The 19,812-nt window shown below is 40.0% G+C and overlaps 2 protein-coding genes across 5 annotated transcripts; one reads left to right on the plus strand and one right to left on the minus strand.

Annotated features, from left to right (window-relative positions):
* Window positions 1-11,997, plus strand: ddhd2 (DDHD domain containing 2). Of its 4 annotated transcripts, XM_054774294.1 has the most exons (20): window positions 1-139; window positions 503-653; window positions 3,980-4,172; window positions 4,640-4,830; window positions 4,917-5,006; window positions 5,111-5,231; window positions 6,078-6,167; window positions 6,245-6,386; window positions 6,495-6,703; window positions 6,781-6,845; window positions 6,928-7,047; window positions 7,121-7,216; window positions 7,371-7,550; window positions 7,643-7,669; window positions 8,329-8,484; window positions 8,564-8,666; window positions 8,748-8,909; window positions 9,090-9,194; window positions 10,051-10,231; window positions 10,351-11,997. In XM_054774294.1, exons 2-20 carry the CDS (start codon window positions 534-536, stop codon window positions 10,430-10,432), a joined length of 2,433 nt encoding a protein of 810 aa, XP_054630269.1. In that variant the 5' UTR covers window positions 1-139; window positions 503-533; the 3' UTR covers window positions 10,433-11,997. The 4 variants fall into 4 exon arrangements, with proteins under 4 accessions (XP_054630269.1, XP_054630273.1, XP_054630271.1 ...); XM_054774298.1 differs by lacking the exon at window positions 9,090-9,194 and having other exon boundaries at window positions 10,054-10,231; XM_054774296.1 differs by lacking the exon at window positions 7,643-7,669.
* A 3,339-nt stretch (window positions 11,998-15,336) lies between these two features.
* On the minus strand, window positions 15,337-17,623 carry LOC129180272 (lymphoid enhancer-binding factor 1-like). Its single transcript, XM_054774575.1, has 6 exons — window positions 17,495-17,623; window positions 16,763-16,982; window positions 16,393-16,466; window positions 16,242-16,316; window positions 15,970-16,142; window positions 15,337-15,450 (listed from the first exon to the last, which is right to left on the minus strand). Exons 3-6 carry the CDS (start codon window positions 16,446-16,448, stop codon window positions 15,446-15,448), a joined length of 309 nt encoding a protein of 102 aa, XP_054630550.1. The 5' UTR covers window positions 16,449-16,466; window positions 16,763-16,982; window positions 17,495-17,623; the 3' UTR covers window positions 15,337-15,445.
* Between the last annotated feature and the right edge of the window lie 2,189 nt (window positions 17,624-19,812).

Genomic DNA, 19,812 nt, shown 5'->3' on the forward strand with positions numbered 1-19,812 from the left:
TGTGTAACACTTACATTTCCGATAACCTTAAAGTAGCAGTGTTTGACAGAATGCTGTCCTTGGCTAATGGCTAACCTAGCTAGCTAAAAACAAATAACAAATACGACGCCTCTACAGCTGAGTGTTTTGAAGTTCGACGGTGAGTTTATGTTTAGTTGTTTTTATTTAAAACATTTAAAACACCAACAGGATATAAAAGCCTGTGTTACTCGTGCTCTGCGCTGCTTTTGAAAACCAAGCTAGCATAAAACAAACATCCTGTCTCAATGCCATGATGAACATAGCACGCATAGGTATTAAAATACATTTAAATGCCGTTAGCAAGCGGTTTCCATGGTGTGGTACAATTACAGCTGTGTTTAGTCATAGTGGCAGTGTAGGCTAACGTTTCATTGTTTATGTCGTTTATCTCATCATGATGATGCGGAGCTCGTCTCGAACTAAAGAAACATTTTAAGTACCAGTCACTCAAGGTTAAGTACTGTGTTTGTGTTGCCCCCAGTCCTCTCAGGTCACAGCTGTAGGTTGATCTAATGTCCTTTAGTTCTGGTGAACAGCGGGGTCAGTCTCCAGCTGCCCCACCTGCCAAAGCCCAGGACCTGTTGAACAACTCTGGGCAAAATGTGACAGCAGAGAACGCATGTGTGGACCAGGTGAGTGCATTTGGGTCTTTTTGATTCTTTAACAAGACTGCTCTATGAGTTTCAGGTGTGGTCAAACATTGTAGAAAAGAGTTGGAGCAGTTTGGGTCAAGTTTTCAACTCTGGTATGATGTGCATGCAGCTGAATATCTTTTTTTTAATTCAACATTATTAAGTCCATTTCGGGCTATCTCAACCAATTTATTGAATGTATTGGCTTTAAGCAACCCAGCAAGTTTTTAAGTCATGTGACCAAATATTTGGCGCTGCTTGGGATTGCTTTTGATTTATTCATCACCTTTAAATGACACAAAACCATGTTTGACCTCGGAACAGCAACAAAAACGGCACTAACTAGAACGCAAACGCTTGCACTTTCGATTTTGTATCAGTACAACTTCATAGCTATCCACCTCATGTGAACTTTTTATAAAGATTGACTCAGATCTTTTAGTTCTCCAGCTCTTCCATGATGCTGAACAGGATATGCAGTAAAGAATTAATGGGTGGATGAGGTTGAAGGTCCAAGTGGTGGTATCTCAGTTTTTGTTTTCTCAGAGGAAATAATGTAATTCCAGTGGATCTGTTCCAGTCACCCAAACATATTAACAAAAAATACGTTTTATTAAGGATGACACAAGACATCAGTTCACAAGATGAGACGATACACGAGATTGGGTCTACGAGACGCTTTGGGTCTACGAGACGCTTCCACCCACAGAGAAAAAGAGACTGTCTGAACTCTGTTCATGCTATTGTTCTATGAAACAAACGTGTCAAGATGCTGAAACCAATGCACCGAGTGAATGCCTAGTGCCCATGAGACATTTTTTTTTCTGAACAAGAAATCTTATTTTAATCACATTTTAAGCTCACAAGATCTTGTAACACCCCTACATTTTATAGAGAATGTAGTTTTACATGCAGAAAACAATACGAGATCATTATAAATGATAAGGTCTATTCAGGGGTCCTGGACAGGAGGATCTGCCGGATATCTGAATCTTGAATTCAGGAGGAGCAGTGGGGTTTTCGTCCTGGACGTAGAACTGTGGACCATCTCTACCATCTCGGCAGGGTTCTTGGGGGGTAGATTGGAGTTTGCCCAACAAGTCCACATGTGTTTTGTGGACTTAGAGGAGGCATTTTATCGTGTTCCTTGAGGAATCCTGTGGGGAGTACTCCAGGAGTATGGGGTACCGGACCACCTAATTCAGGTGGTTCACTGACTATGACCGGTGTCAGAGCTTGGTCCACATTGCCGGCAAGTGGGAGGCAGACTTGTTCCCAGTGAGGGTTGGACTCCACCAGGGCTGCCCTTTGTCACCAATTCCGTTCATTACTTTTATGGACAGAATTTCCAAGCACAGCTAGGGTGTTGAGAGGACCCGGTTTGGTGGCTGCAGGATTGGGTCTCTGCTTTTTGCAGATGATGTGATCTTAAACGCTCACTGGATTGGTTCGCAGCTGAGTGTGAACTGGTTGGGATGAGAATCAGCATCTCCAAGTGCGAGTCCATGGTTCTCGCCCAGAAAAGGGTGGAGAGCCATCTGCGGGTCGGGGATGAGGTCCTGCCCCAAGTGGAGGAGTTTAAGTACCTCAGAGTCTTGTTCACGAGTGAGGTAAGGATGGAACATGAGATCGACAGGCGGATTGGTGTGGCATCTGCAGTGATGCAGACGCTGCATCGGTCCGTTGTGGTGAAGAGGAGCTGAGCCGAAAGGTAAAGCTCTCAATTTACCAGTCGATCTACGTTCCTACCATCGCCTATGGTCATGAGCTTTGAGTAGTGACCAAAAGGACAAGATCGCGGGTACCAGTGGCCGAAATGAGCGATAAGGTGAGAAGTTACGTTGTTACATGCCGTATTGTGCAATAACCGAGAGAGTGTACGAGAACCGAGGCATAATTTTGGCGAGCATTTTTGTGGAAAAAACGAATCATATGAAAACGGGGGCATTAGAAAATTAAGGTTTGATTGTACAGTATTTTAAAGCGTGTCCTACAAAAGATTAATAAACCAAATAATTGCAGACATAAAAATAAAAAATCAGCATGATGCACACACATGGACACATACACATTGTAGCCTGCAAAACATTTTCATAACATAAAACTTTGCACTAATTAAACTTTGCTGTGGCTTTGGGACCTCCCAGTCTTTAAATGAAAAACACAGTAAACCACATATCCATGGCAAACTTGTCAATTTTTTAAGTGAATAAATTAATAGGCTAATCCAGTTAAGTATATCATAAAAGAGGCTAAAATCAGTGCATTGAGAAGTGTTTAAATTGACTTTAGCCAGAGAATCCTGTGTTTCAAATCACCTGTCTATAGAGAGGTTAGAAATAAATTCTATAGGTCTATGGACCAGATTTCAGTAAATTTCTGGTTTGTTATTTGAAATAATGTTGAACTCTAGATCATCCACAAAAGTTTAACCAAGTCATGAACATTTGATAAAGTAACAATGTGCCTCTTTGCAACAACTCCTGACACTTTGCACAACTTGAAGGCAATGCCAGGGAGCTCTAAAATAGTCTATTGACTCAGCATTGTCACAATTCACACCACTCAAGTCTCCATAAATCTTGGTGTTCAGTAATTCTTATTTAGTGTGAGAGTTGGTTTGTGCTCCTGTTCTAATGGACAAAAATAGCTGCAACATTCTTTACCCACTGAGCGACAGTGTGGAAAATGAAGACACTGCCCCAGTGTCTTGGCAAAGAAATAGCTAGGCTATACGTGCAAGTCACATACTGTTCCTCTTTATGGTTTCACACACAGTTAACATTTAGAGACAGGCTCATTTTCCACACTACTGTGTCTACTACAATGTTCAGCTACTGTACCTTTTTAATGTTTTTTAATAAAGCCACACCCCAAATTAATACTCATCCTTCTTTAAATGTCAACAGTTTCCTGACTTGTTTTCTGACTTTGCGATTGTCTGATGTAGCTTCTGTGCCAAGCAGTGAAAGGCGCCCAAATTTTTAAGATTCAAGGAAACAAGGCTGTTTACAAGCTGTAGTTGTGTGACTCGTACAAAGCAGGGGAAGCAGGATTAGAGGAGAGCAGAATAGAACAGAGCTTTGTGTGCATTGCCGAGTGGAGTAGCGGCCCAATCCCTTCCTTTCTACTGTCCTTTACTTTGGCACATGGTTTCAGGTTCCATTGAATAGGAGTTAATGGAACAAAACAGACTCAGAGGTCAGACTTATGTAATTACCACAATTATACAGTAGGTGAAGAGTAACTCATGAGGCAATACAGCATGTTTATTTTACGATTTGATTTCATTTAACCTTTTGACTCTTCTGACATTTTTCCTCCAGGTGTCGCCTGCTTTGGATGAAGCCTCTCCTGGTTCGACTTCACCCTTTGAGATGCTTGACATGGAGCCTGTCCCTCCTCCCTACCAAAAGGTGCAGCCTCACTGGTTCTTCTGCAAACGGGCCGATGACAACACCCTCTGGTTCCCTTTTAGCAGAGAAGACTCAGACAAATTAGAGAATGCATACAACACAGGTAAGCATGCACAAACTCTGGATAGACCAGGGGTCAGGAACCTTTTTAGCTAAAAGGGCCATAAAAGGCACATATTTTAAAATGAACTTCTATGAAAGCCATGTAATTTTTTTTAACACTGACTACTAAATGCGTGCATTTTTATGGTAATGCAAAGCAAGACAAGTTTATTTAGAGTACAATTTGTACACAAGGTATTTCAACATGCAAAAGCAAGATCAACAATTAAGAATATATATATAAGAATATAATAAGTCTCTGAATTAATTTTTTAAAATGACATTGTTATACAGAAGCTAACCAATAATAAATAAAACACTTCTTACCATTAATGTGACTTCTGGTGCTGCATTGTGTCAACAATGACACACTGTGTATGACGAGTATGTCGTTAAATGTCTTATGGAGATCGGATCTTAAAGCATGTGTACATATGCTAATGTGTGTTTGCGTTACCTGCGTGCCAGGAGACGATGAATGTGAGGTGGTAGTGGCCGTTGACGGGGAACGCTATGATGTACATGTCAAGGAGAGGAAGCGCTATGCTATATACTGGGAACAAGCTACGACTGAAGTCCGCCGCTGCACTTGGTTCTACAAGGGAGATAAAGACACCAGGTTCATGCCATATCCTGAAGATTTCAGCAACAGTCTGGAGGTAGACCGACACCATAGCAGCACCTTCAAATTTCTCTTATTCCTAAATTTGCTTACTTGTTGGCCATTCCCTTTCCAATTTATCAGGATGCCTATATGATCGCTGTTACCTTAGATGAGTGGAAAAGGAAGCTGGATTTTCCCACAGGAGAGACTGTCATTTTACACAATCCCAAGGTATGTCCTTCCCCTAAAATATTCCCATAAATGGATGTATGCAAAAGTCTACATTACATTCTTCAGTTTGTTTAATGTTTTTCTATTTCTTCTCATCCTCTCAGCTGATAATGCATTATCAGCCAATAGGCACGCAGGAAGATTGGGTCTCTTCTCCATCAGAGCAGACCCGTCCTAGAACAGTCAAGCGAGGAGTTGAAAACATCGCTGTGGAAATACCAGATGGTATGTAAGAGCTGTATCAAAAAGTTGTTCTTTACAAAGATTGCAAGAGTGCAGGTCTCTGGCCAGAGCTCCACCGTAATTTAATGTACAGTGGAACCTTGGTTGGTGTCATTAAGCTGTTCCAGAAGGTCCGACTAACCATAACGTACGCTAACCAAATTAATATTTCTCATAAGAAATAATGTCAGTCCAATTAATCCCTTCCAGAAAGCCAATTATGTTAATACAAAACAAAACAATTATTTATGCAGAAACCAATTTAAATGTTCATAAATATATGTAAGTGTTGCTCACCTCAAGTCTCTGCTTTTCTTTTGATCACAGCTGCAAAATAACCCAAAATGGATCCAAATAACTTAGCAAATGTCAGCATTTGAAAAAGAAAGTGAGAAACACGACTGAATTCAAGAAAAAACAAAACACAAAGATGGTGTCTATGCTGATCTAGTTAGCAAAGAACTGCAGAGTCAACCGCTGATAACATCATCGATGGGCAATGGAGCTGACTTCCGGTTCCTGTTTCCATATAGTAGTATGCTAATAGGCATTTGTTTAGGACTGTTATTTTATATTTGATATTTACTTATACTGGTAACAAACATGCATACAAGTGCAGGAAAAAGTGCAGGAAAAAATAAAATAAGAATGCTTTCATGAATACAAACAGTTGATGAATAAAGCAGCCCATTGATTATTAACAACTTCCAGAATGATGCAGTACAGTTATGTCATTGCTAACAACCAATGCAAAAAATATTTTTGACAGTTTCATGCATTCTAAACATTTTTTGTCTATTTACATAACTATACACACTTTTGAGATTTCATAATCTTATTTGTTTGCAGGTGAACCAGAAAAGGTGGACCACCTTGTATTTATGGTTCATGGCATAGGTCCAGCATGTGACTTGCGCTTCAGATCTATAATACAGTGTGGTAGGTATATTTATGTACATATGCCTATAGTGTAGAGAAATATATTTATCTTTTCTGTTTTTTTGTTCTCCCTTTAGTGAATGACTTCCGTAGTGCTTCACTGTCCCTCCTGGCCTCTCATTATAAGCATGCTCAGTTGGAGGGCAAGGTGGGCAGAGTGGAGTTCCTTCCTGTGAACTGGCACAGTGCTTTACATGGGGATGCTACTGGTGTGGATGAGTAAGTATATAGAGAGACAGAGTACACAAAGTTCCTCTCTTTTTTTTTTTCTTTTTTTTTTTTTAATTCTCAACAAACGGAAATTTTCTTCAATTCTTTACTTTGCAGGGATATTAATAGGATCACTCTGCCAAGCATCAGCAGACTGAGACATTTCACAAATGACACCTTGTTGGACCTGTTTTTCTATAATAGTCCCACCTACTGTCAGACCATAGTGGACACAGTAGCTTCAGAGATCAACAGGCTACACACGCTCTTTAAACAGAGACATCCAGAGTTCAAGGGGGACAATTCTGTTGTTGGCCATAGCCTTGGTTAGAGACTCATCAACATATTATCTCATTACTATCAAATAGTCCCGTGGAACATTAAAACACTTCTCTTTTGTCAGGTTCACTGATACTGTTTGACATGTTAACCAACCAGAGAAGTGGTTCAGAATCTCCCAGAGACGAGGTACAGTTGCATTTACTGTGATTGCTTTGTCAATCAATTGATTTAAGAGGTAATTTTAAAACGAACCCTCTCTGTGCTAAAGGTTCTGTCTGATGACCCCTGTCATCCAAAACATGACACACTCGAGCAGGCTCTCACCAGACTTGGCCTGCAGCAATACCTGCCTACATTACAGGCAGAAAACCTGGACTTGGAATCACTGGTAACACACATATGAAAAAGCAAATTTAATATATTAAAATAGTAGTAGTATGTGTGGTTTTATCTTTCTTTAGGCTCTTTGTCAAGAAAATGATGTCAAAGATTTAGGAATTCCCCTTGGACCTCGGAAGAAGATCCTGAAATATGTCAGGAGGAAATGTTTTTCAGAGGTTAGATATTGCCACCTTATTTAAGTTTTGTAATGGTCCAACCATTTTTGCAATTTAAAATAAAATGTGCTTCTTACTGTTTTAAAGTGCCTTTTCCAAGCGATAGCATTAGTCATACACAGGCATTTTTTTGTAATGTTCTTAATTTGATTAGGATTACAAAGCAACAAGGCAGCCAAAAGCCAAAAGGCAAGATCCACCTCAAGGTTCTCTCAACAGTGAGGAGAATGGTAATCCGTCACCAGGATCGGAGGCACAGAAGGCCCAGTTACACAGAACACAGTCCATCACCAGTTCCGTAGACTATGAATATTTCAACATGGGCATCGGACAGGTACCATGCATGCATGCACAGGCGCAATTATTTCTGCTTCCCGCCTTCATGCATCACCTTCCTGCTTCTCTCCCGCCTGCTTGCCCGGACAGACCAGTGAAGGCATAGCCAAGGGACAGGTTTGTCTCAAGGGGTCTCCACATGATAGCCTTGGCACACCCTGTAGTGGCTTATCGTGTATTATTTTAATGGCTATTCAGGTTGTGTCATGAGGCTGGTGTATTGGTCCCATATATTGGAAGCCAATACCATTTTGACTTTTTCTCATTCAGTTCTGCATGAGTAATCAGCTGCTGTCATTTTCTCTTAACTTTGTCATGATGCTCTGAAAGTTGTTTTTATTTATTTATTTTTTTTAAAGCATTCTGACATCCCATGCACCATATTTGTCTTATGGGTCATCGATAAAATCATAACTTTGTCTAAACCAAGGGTGTCAAACTCAACCCCGCAGAGGGTCAAAACTCAAAGCCGACTTGAGGTCACGGGCCGAATAAGACAAATGCCTCCCAACCCACCTCCCTCACCTCCCTTCCACGGGCTGAACACAAACTGACAGAATTACTTTATTGCACAGATTATAGTAAACGCATTGTTTGACAAGGTCTGCAATACAGCCCAATTTAATGATATTTTCCAGTTTTTCCAGTTCTGCGGGCCACATAAAATGATGTGGCCAGGTTTGGCCTGCGGGCCTTGAGTGTGACACATGTGGTCTAAAGTAAACTCTCTATTGTTGTTTTAGTTGAATAAGAATGATTCCACTTTCTCTTTCAAGGTATCCATCAACTACCCGCAGCTGGCATTCCACCCGCAGACATTTTTTGCATTTGGATCTCCCATTGGAATGTTCCTGACTGTCCGAGGGCTTAAACGTATCGATCCCAACTACAGCTTCCCAACCTGCAAGAGCTTTTATAATATATATCACCCGGTATGCAACAACACATATTCATACTCGTTCCGTACAACCATTTTTAAACATCTAATGTCTTGTTTCTTTTCTTGTGTAGTTTGACCCTGTTGCTTACCGGATTGAACCCATGATTATTTCAGAAGTTGATCTAGAGCCAATGCTAATTCCACACCATAAAGGCCGTAAGAGGATGCACTTGGGTATGGATACGCTTGTCTAACATTATTGTAGTGTGAGCATTTCTTTTAGTAGGCCTGCTTATCTATCGCTTTGCTTTTTAGAACTGAAAGAAAGCTTGACCCGCATGAGCATGGATCTGAAGAACAATGTACTGGGATCATTGCGATCAGCTTGGCAGTCTCTTGCCAGACTACCTGTTGCTGCACTGCCCCCAGTGGAAGAAGGAGAAACTACAGTAGAGGGAAACTCTCAGGAGAGACAGGGTACAGTCATGGTTTTAGGTTCCCAATGTGTTTGTGTCGGTATATATATGTGTGTCTAACCCAAATGTCCTCACACTCATCACTCTCTGCTTGCCAATATCCTCCCTGTTTGTCTATAACTCTGTCTGGTGGTCACACCTGCTTCCCTCACCCTGTACTGCACATTACTGTGAACCTCAGCCTCGGATGCACTTTGTGCTTCTGCACAGAGGGAAGAAAAAACTGGTGACTTTTGGACAAAAGTAATTGATTGGCCCAGGGCCCTTCATAGACATTACTTCCAAGGTAAGACAAGGTGGTCACATGGATAATCTAACCGATGGTGTAAACAAATGCAGTCAATGTAATTGCTGCTTTTTAAAGTCAGTTTTGTGTGGTGCTTCCTTATTTAAATAGAATACAAACATATTTTCTTATTTCTAAACATAAAGAACACAAATGAAGGGATATTTGGCTGTACAGCTTAATTTGAACAATTCAATCATAAAGAGCCATTGTATGTGCTTACAATGACTGCTGAAAGCCATTCCCTGCTCCTTCTCAGTGCCTGACAGTGCTATTACTGCTGCTCATTCTTGCTGTCAGGTTGTATTTAACTAATGGAAATTTTACTAACCACTGGAGAATTCCACAACACTATAATTTGTTAAACTAACAGCAGCAGATGTGAAGCTCCATATCTCATCTAAAATAGCATTGTGTGTGTTTGTGTGTGTATGTGTTGGCCTTTTTTTTAGACCATGTGCTTGATAAATCAGCAATTGTGACATTTTTCCTTCACTCCTCCATCCATTCTGTATGCTGCTTAATATCGGGACCAGTGTTGATATAATATAAATTCTAACATACGTGTTTTTAGATTGAAAATGCAGCGCATGTAACCTTTAGTTAGAAGGTTCTAGCCTTCTTTCCTATCTCGTCACTTAACCATCACATTTTGAGTTAACAATTTACCTCCATTATTTACAAATTCCAGTGTCTTAAATAGTCTTTAATATTAATATTTTATTGAATTTAATAGAATACTATTTAATTAATATTCATATTATCCTTAATATTAATATCACTTATAAGCTAACCTGTTGTGATTGACCCATAAAGTTGAGTCTAAAAACTACCTGTCCCCGTTTCCCTGTCCCAGAAGCAGAGAATGAGGAAGCAGAGTTGAAAGTGTCCATGGAGCAGCCGGAGCAAGCAGAGCAGCCTGAGATAAAAATGGGAATGTTGAATGGAGGACGACGAATTGACCATGTGCTCCAGGAAAAGCCTATAGAGAGCTTCAATGAATATCTGTTTGCGATCCAGTCTCATCTTTGCTATTGGTGAGTCCTACACTGGTGTCCACAGGTGTTGTAGTCTGAAAAAAATTTTAATATAACGTAATTCCACAATGTTCTTATTTTTTATTTTACTTTAAACATCGTACCTTTTTGTCTGCCAGGGAATCCGAAGATACAGCGCTACTGCTGCTAAAGGAGATCTATGACAAGCTGGATGTGACATTTGAACAGCCGCAACAGTAATTAGAATTTTCTCAATAAATCCCACTTCAGGAGTGGGTACATAAATGACAATTGACAAGGTTGTGTGATCCTCTTCAAGAATGCCTTAATGCCTGCAACAGTTGGTCAGGTGAACTCAGGTTCTGTCAGTCAATATTTCAGTCACCACATAAATGGGGTTGGTGTCTTATTTATTGATTCAGGCCTGCTATGTGTTGCACTAGTCTGTCCTTTAAGCACTTCTTTGTTTTCTTACCTTGCACTTTTACTGTTTTCAACATGTCATGCGCACAACTACAAGCGAATAGTACAGAATTTGTCAAAACTTGAAGTTTAGCATAAGTAGAAGGAGGTCAAACTCTCTGAAGTGACAATTCCCTTATCCTATTAGCCTTACCAATAGCTAAATAGCAATGATGTTGTTTTGGTTGACTGAAATAGTTTTTTAGATATTCAGGCACCATCCCAAAGAAACCAAAAGCTGCTACTCCTATAATGTGCAATGTTTAGCTAAACTTTTGAAGTCGCTCCTTTTTCAGTTGAGCTTTAATCATTTATTTCAGTGTCCTCATATTCACACACACACGTGTGAAGCAATTCAACTTAAAAATATGTCTGTAGATGTGTGCCGTACTGTCCTTGGCCACTTTGTAATCTATTTTAGCATTCTGCATTTTATGAAGACATTTTCCAAATACATCTCCAAAGGGCCAAATCACGATTTCTTCCTCTTCTTTTCATCAATGGACTGTACAGTTACAGTTTGTCGTATCACATGTACAGCAGTGTTGTCTTAGATCCTCTCACCATATTCCAGTTCCCATGTAGTTTAGATATTTATGTAAAGTATGTGCAGCAGTATTATCATTACTTGTCATATTCATTTGAGTAAGAGCTCAATCACCAACAATACACATTTGAAGTTAATCAAATATTTGTTTATACAGTATCTAACAAATACTCAGTCTGCATCCTGCACAATTTTATCAACCAAAAATTGGACTGATGCCATCTTTTCAACACCACACACATACCAGTAAAACATTATCCCTGATCTTCATCTCACATACCCACACATTTTGAAACAACAAACTGTACTACACTTTCCCAAAAATCACTTATTTACTTGACATCTCAGCTTATACCATGTGATCATAGTGTTAATGGTCATACACACAGAAAATATTAGCTCTTTTTACTTCTTGTGTGTGTAATAAATCCATGTCTTGTATTCCTTAAATGTCAGTATTTTTATTCTTCATTTGAACTGTATACAAAATACACTGAGTGAATCTAGGATGTGAACTTTTTTAAGTAGTCAGATTGGCCTTTGAGTGTGTAAAACAATCAGAATACTTAACCCAATGTGTGAAATTGACATTTTTAAATTCTAAGTTGACAGCTTTAGTAATTAATAAGGTCATGTTATGTTTAACCAGTATATTGAAGCTTTTCAACTGCAATAGTTTTAATGCAAAAATATTATTGTTATCAATGAATTTTGTTATATAAAAATGCTGTAATACAAAAAACATGATTTCTTCATTAAGCAAATTACAGGTATTTCCTTGCATTACTGTAGAGGAAAAATACATTTGTGTGATGATTTAGTTGTTTCAGTTTTTTAATTGCCAAATAAATCATATTTTAAATTTCACAGTAAGCAGGTTTTTGATTTCTGAAATAATTTTATGCCAGTGAGTCTAATATATAAACCGTTGAAATGACAGCTCTATTACTGATAATTCATTACAGATTCAACGTTTACAATGGAAGGATTTGTCCAACATTTTTGACTCATTGGCCACTACTGCAAGGTAGTTGGTGAACTAGTGAAAACATTTACAAGGTAAGATTTGTTTTAAATCGGCAAAATGCACCACTAATTTGAGTCATATACCACCTGATAAAATATGGGTGATTAGTACTAGCAACTGTGCACACCAGCTATTGCAGTGCACCGTGGGACTTAGAATATTGCCAGTGCAAGCGCAGTGAAAAGTATATAGTGGATTCCTGCATATTTGTGATTCAGCATTCGCAACCCCGCAAATTGGCCCATTTTTGATCAGAACATGTGCACACCTCCACAACAGAAAGTTACCCAGCATGCCTTGATGGTTATAAATTAGTATAAAATAGTATTGCTTTTACTTTTTATCTTTTTGGTTGCACCGTGAGTGAAGTAGGCGTTTTGGTTTGATGGCCTCCTGTTGGTTTGTATTGTGTAAATAGACCCATCCAAAAGAAGTAGAGACCAGATGCTCACAGTGTTGGCGACTTGACGATTTTGTCGCTAGATCTGGTGGCGTTCCAACCCCCCTTGATGACATATTTTCACAAAAGAGACTAGCGACAAATCTAGTGACTTTTTCTGGCATCGTTGGGGAGTTTTCTGGTATTTCAAAAGTGAAAGCATGGATTGTTCTGCATTTTGTGTTCTCACTGAGAAACAGCGGTCTGCCCCACCCTAAGGCAGTCACAAGCCAGCAGTTTACAGTCAACTTCCGCTCTATGCATCGAAAGTGCAAATGAGTCACGCATGCGTGAGCTGCGGGAGTTGAGCTCGCCTTGTTTTACACAGCGAGATCTAAGACGCAAATGTTTCTTAATCTTTGGTAAGCCTGGATAAAAGAGTAGGATGTGTTTATATTTTATTGTTAGTCTATTGGTACTCTTTATTGCAAAATGAAGTGGATTATCTTACAATTCTTTGGGCAAATATAAGTTATTGATAAGCCTACTGTATTGCCGATATTTGTGAAGCTCAGTTGCTATTACATACAATCACCAGAAGCGTGCGCTACTCACGAACCACAATGAGTCATGTTAATGTGAGCCATAGAATAAACACATCATAATCTGTTATTCACTGTTCAATTGTGCTAATTTTAAAAAGTTCTCACATGCCAACATGTGATGGGAGAACTTTCAGAGGTGCTGGCTGAGATAAAATAATAAGTTATTTTATTTTGATGAAATGATGGCCAATTTTAAATTAACTAACCAAGAATCAAGTTTCTTTGTAGTTCTAAACGTAATTAAGGTGTTTTTACTCCCTTTTTGTTTTGTCTTTCCTACAAGGTTATGCTTTTTTATCCTGCAACATTTTACAACATATGCAAATTAGACAATGACGTCATCTTGCTACTTCTAGGACAGCCAATAGCTACTTTTCCTACTGAAAAGTCGGCAACAGTGGATGCTCAGTCACGTTGGATCGGAGTTGTTTTACATGTGCTTGAATCTGCATCCATCTGCATCCATCCCTCCTTGTTCTATTATAGGTAAGGAGTGTGAATTTTAAACACAGCTTGAAGTGATATTACTGTTTTGAATTTAGAAATGTTTAACTTTACTTACAAATTATGTTTACATCAGTGGCATAAACACATTATGATGGAGGCCTACTATTTCAGAAGTAGCATCTTTGTTAATATGCAGACATTTTGTTTAGGAGGCATATTGGTGAGGCATATGCAGACCTTTTATACGTTAATATTTACACCTCTATCACCGTCTAAAATTAGTGTTTTGTTATTTTTGCAGTTTCACTCTGTTGTTAATGAATGTTACGTTATGTTAGAGTTGATTGAAATAGAGTAGTATTGAGGAGTTATTCTGGCGTTGCGCTGGCCTTGCTCTCGCTACTGTGCAGTTAGGCTGCTTGAAGGCCTCTCTGTGCAGGGGTGAGGGAGAGGGAAGTGGGGCGGACGGGTTGCCTGGCAACCTTATCACATTCGCTGCTTCCACACTAGTTTACAGCCATGCACCCTTGATTAGCTCGTACCAGTTAAATACCTACACATAAGTCACTCAGGAAGGAGTACACACCTCTCCCTAGGCGTGCCTCAATAACAAAGATAATACACCTGTCATTTGCCAGAGAGTTTATCTGTCTGCTTAGCTGTGTTCAGGTTGAACAGTGAGAGCTGAATAGCGCATCGTGGGGCTTGTAGTATCACCAGTGCAAGTGTGGATATATATCATATTTGTGACTCAGAATTTGCAGCCCTGCAGTATTGAAATAGAGGCTTACACACTAATATACATGCACGCAGGGTTGCTGGGAAGCACACGTGTACTTCCCCCAACAGAAAGTTACCCAGCATGCAGCATGACCTCCTGGTTTGTGTTAAGAGTGTCAAATAGACATGTTTATGGGTGTCTAACTAACTCGCCATCCGTGGGGGGTTTGAGAATACAATTCATCACACAACTCAGTATTGTTGTCGGCATATCTTTCCCCAAACAAGTCATCTACAGTGGTGTGAAAAAGCGTTTGCCCCCTTCCTGACTACTTATTTTTTGGCATGTTTATCACACGTCAATGTTTGAGATCATCAAACAAATTGAAATATTAGTCAATGACAACACAACTGAACACACAATGCAGTTTTTAAATAAATTTTTTTTAAAATCCCAACCTATGTGGCCCTGTGTGAAAAAAGTGATTACCCCCCACCCCAGTTAAAACATAACTTTACTCAGATTAATTGAGATCTATCAGTCTGGAAAATGTTAGAAAGCCTTTTGTTCGGGTTGAGCAAACACAGTATTGAAAACGTCTATTGCCTCTGCACCTGCTATAGTGAGCAACATGGCTATTTTTTCTTTCATCTGCCTGCCCGTCTACTCTGACAGCACCAACGTACGGTTCTAAGTGCTGCTTGAAGGCCCTTCAACTTGCTTCCACATTTCCAGTCAGTGTTAACTGACGCGGCGGTTTAATTGCGTCCATATGTGAGCGCAATCGCTCCTGGTAGTGTTTTTTTCCTCAAAAGTAAAACATCAAAGTTGTCTTTATTGGCTAGTCTCCACCAGCGCTGTTTATTGATATAGCACACACAGAACACACGCTGCGTTTTCTTGTATCGCTCTAAAAATTCCACACATCTGTTTATCCTCGACTGCCTCCTACTGGTAACAACAAAAATATTTATTATGGAAGGTGAGTACAGTTGCTGCTGCTGGCAGTGTAGCTCCTGATCAGTCATATCATAATACTTGACTTGCTCATCGATGGGCATTGATCTACACTGTGGACACAAGAAAACCAATGCCAATTAGTAAAGTGGTCCCCCACCTTTTTGAGCCCTCTGACCAGCTCGTTTGTCAAACATCTGACAGACCAGTGAAAAAGAGGTGTGGTCTAGACGTGTGCTTATAAAACTAAGAAAAGTGCATATCAACTGAAAACACTGACAAAACAAATAAAATAAATACAGTCTCTCCATTTGTGGGTTTTAGCAATTGGATGGGAATGGCAACAACGGCTTTATCCTTAAAAAGTTCTGGATACTTCCTTTCTAACTTTAATCCAAAATGACAGAACAGAGAACCTCTCCCTGTACACAACACACAAGTGACATGGTGCAGCCATAATTTCGGTTGAATTTTGCTTTTTTTGTCCCACAAGTGTCCTCATTGACCTAGAAAGCTTCTTGATGCAGTTTGTCTTTTTAGGTACACACAGTAGTGATTGCAGCTTTGAACCCAAGGAGATGTCAGAGTAAAATCAATTAGTTGTAATTATTATTTAAAAAAAGAAACCACACCTTTACTCAGTTGAAGGTTGTGGCTTACCATCTGGCCCAGGATGGTGTTGACCTTGGCGCTGTTCCTGAAGCTCTTGTCGGTTACCACACGGTGCCTGTTCTCCCTCTGGAACAACATGAACGCCTTGGGTGGCTTCTTGACATGACCCTCCTGCTTTGTATATCTGTTTCTCCTGCAGAAGAACAGTTTAAGAGCACATTTCACCTCTGTGTATATCATGACACTGCCATTAAACATGAGCCTGGCACAGAAAAGAAAATCCCAAGCGTACTTTGCCTTGGAGGGTTTCGGTGCAGGTGTGGTGACTTGGGGGACTGACACAATCTCGTAGACCACCCCGCCGTTCCTACATGGACACATGCGTTATTATAATGGTGTAAATAAACACGACGTGTGTGTCTGAATGTATGTGTATTTCTTACAGCATTTGAATGGGATGGAAATTTGCTAATGGCGGGAAGATGCTGGGAAGCGTCATGGCTGGTGAGGTGCAAATCTGGAGGCACAAACACACTCAAGTGGTTTGATGGGTTGTAATGGCGACATGTACCCACTTGGTGGCAGCACAGGCTTCTCTGTTCTATGTTCTGTCTATTTTGATGGGCGTTTTGCTACATTTACTTGATTGGCAGTAGGGGAAAATAATCAATTTGTAATGTTAATTGTTTTATAATATATATAATTAGTTGCTGATGAAGCTTGTTAGGCGGAAAGAGAGACGTGGGGTATAGTTTGTTATGTATGATAAATTGTTTTGTCAATAAAAACGTCCTTTATTTGCTACCTACTTACTAGGTTGTCAGTGGAGGAATGTGCCAGGTGGCTGCAGCAAGACTACAGCTGAGCAGGTTCCAGCAGACAAAGACGAGTGGGAAGAGACGCACCAGCAGGCTCAGCAGGAGGGAAGCAGTCTGAAATAACCACCATCAGGGTACTCCGGATCTCCTCCCATGTCATCCCCTGGATGGCACCTTGGAAGTTCAGCATTAGCTGGTCCATTCTTGGGTCGAACCTGACATAAGACATAAGGAAGGCTATGAGACATTTTGATCAGGACAACAACACACCATACAAGACAAGAGTGGTCATTTAATGCAACAGAATTAAGATCAATGGCCATTCCATTCTCAATGATAACGTTCAGTTCACCAACGCCATCACTACTCTAAAACCTGCAGTGTATTTATTTACAAGTGTGTATGCTACATCCAAAATTAAAGGGACTGCGGGGTTTGAATCACGATCGAAATTTAAGCTCTCCCTTACGGAGCCCAAACCTACTGCACAACGACGACGACCGTTATTAACATCTGAGCTAGGGCGTTTTCTTTTTTTTTAATCATACACCATTGCCATATATATACAGCATATGGGTAGCTATAGGCTTATTTCAATTGATTTTTTAACCAGGTGGCTTTGAGTTAGGTTGAATTGTAACGACACGATCAGTGTGTGTATTGTTTTAAAAGCTGAACATCAGTCCGTGTGTTTTAGTATTTTAGCAAAACATTTAAAAGAAGCTACCTATACTAACTGTGCTAGCTGTCGTGTTTCTTCCAAAATGTAGGTGATTCTTATTTAGCCTGAAGCTCAGGTGGTGAATCGGCAAGGATATGCTCTGCTCGTCTTCAAAGAAGCAAGTTTGAATCTCCCTCGAAAACACTGACGCTCCAGTCTGTCCAATCAGCACACGTACGTTACACGTCACCACGTTTGTGAGCCCTTTAGAGTAATCAAACATTAAGAGATGTACTGTATGTGTGCAAATGTTGTGAAAATTAAATATAGACAACGTACAGCATATGGGTTATCAGATCTCTTGTCCCACCTCGCTTATGACCAAATCGAATGTCGAGTCAATTTTTATGCAAGTACATCATTTGTGTGTTGCCCAAACATTTTGAACATCGTAGAAGGAGAACACAATGAGTCACATGACCCCGTTTTCAAGTACATGAATCTTAACAAAACATTGCGCCAATTACAATACAATACAGCCAAAAATAAAAATGCCAGAGCTGAGCCAATTTATGACCAATTATTGATTAATACACAGTAGAAAACTGGGGAAAAGAGGTTTTATTTTAAATTTTTCTTTATTCCATAGCCAAATTGTCCTCCCATTCTTAAATGAACCATATCATGTAAAGCATCCATCCATCCATTTGCTATACCACTTGTCCTCATTAGGGTCACAGGTAAGTTGAAGCCTATCTCATCTGACTTCGGGCAAGAGGCGGGATACACCCTGGACTGATCACCAGTTAGCCAAAGGACACATATAGACAAACCACCATTCACACCTGTGGACAATTTAGAGTCTCCAATTAACCTTACGTGCATGTTTTTGGAATGTGGGAGGAAGTCGGAGTACCCAGAGAAAATCCGCGCAGATTTGCCCCAATGGAGATTCGCACCCTTGAGCTCCTGACTGTGCTGCCAACATGGTAACCACTTGTCTACCGTGTGGCCTCATGAAATTATTTTATTTTTCAATTTTCACTTGCTAGCACACATCTGTCAAAACTAGGCTAACAGCGGTTCTTTCGGCGTGCGAGATGTCCATTATAGCAGCAGATTATATACTAAGAAGCACATACTGTATATTTTCATTTGCAGTGACAATCAAATCTTGATTGGTTGATTGACTTTTGGAGTTATTGTGATGCTTTCAAACTCTCCCAACTGAACTTTCTCTTTTAACATAGTGGAATTCATGCTCACGGGGTCGCCTCTTGTCACTCTCCTTAGCCACACACGGAAGAGGAAGGTAGGAAGTAACAAACAGCATCAGCAAGCTTGAATGCCTTGTTGCCATGGACAATCCTGAGGGAGCTACAGGCACAAAATCCAGCCTGGCGTCATCTTCTCTGCAGGTAGGAGAATCAGCATAGTTTATTATTTTTTCTGCTTTTTGACTAAGTAGGCTTTCTGTGCTCTCAGAACAAGCCTTTCACACATCCTGTATGTCACTGTCAAAATATGTTAAGAAGAAATTTCTGAAAGGTTAACATGAAAGTAAGTCATTTGGGGTAATGTTGTGTTCAAGCCGTGATTTAATGTCGCTTTGATTTGCGCATTGTGAAAGAGATGCTCGCATTTAAAATCTTGAAGTATGCCAACTTTTAAACTTCCAAATAAGAGGCTATTATCAAAAATTTTGATGATTATTCAGATTAAAAATAATTGAGACAATATAGGACTGCTCCAAAGTATTCAACCATCATTAAATATGTTGTTTTAGCGTGTGTGTATTTGCGATCACAAATAATGTCACATAGTAGGAGGACGAATTGTTAAGAATTGTTAGTTATTAGGCTACTTCCTGGTTCATGATGGACGACAAACAGATTGGGCTACCATTACATGTATGATTCAGAGTGTTTGCGGGGTTGCACCGTGCCTTTGATGCCATAGTGCCTCAAACTATAATAATGAATTCCTGTATTAGCTCTTTTATCCAGATGCTCGCCAAAAATGATTTTTCCTTGTGCCATGCGCCACCCCTCTACAAAGTTTAGTGGCAGTTGGTTTGGTACTTTTAGTGTAGTCCTTCTATTTCACTGGATGAAAAGTATTTTTTAATACAATAACATTTGTGGTGGCCGACTTGTGCACAGTACAGTATATAAGTAATTTATAGATGATTTAGCTATAGTTTGTCTTCGGTGTATACTCCCAGCAGGTAGTGGGTAGGTGGCACAACAAGAAGTTGGGCTGCCCTCCCCTCTGGGTCTCTCATGAAGCTGGTTAACAATGGAGGAGTGTCTTTCTGTATAGGACAATGCCCCCCATGACACTCCATCCCCATGTAGCCCTCCTCTTCTGCGCTCCACCTCCCT

The sequence above is a fragment of the Dunckerocampus dactyliophorus genome, chromosome 4, assembly GCF_027744805.1.
Source record: "Dunckerocampus dactyliophorus isolate RoL2022-P2 chromosome 4, RoL_Ddac_1.1, whole genome shotgun sequence".
Taxonomy (NCBI): Eukaryota; Metazoa; Chordata; class Actinopteri; order Syngnathiformes; family Syngnathidae; genus Dunckerocampus; species Dunckerocampus dactyliophorus.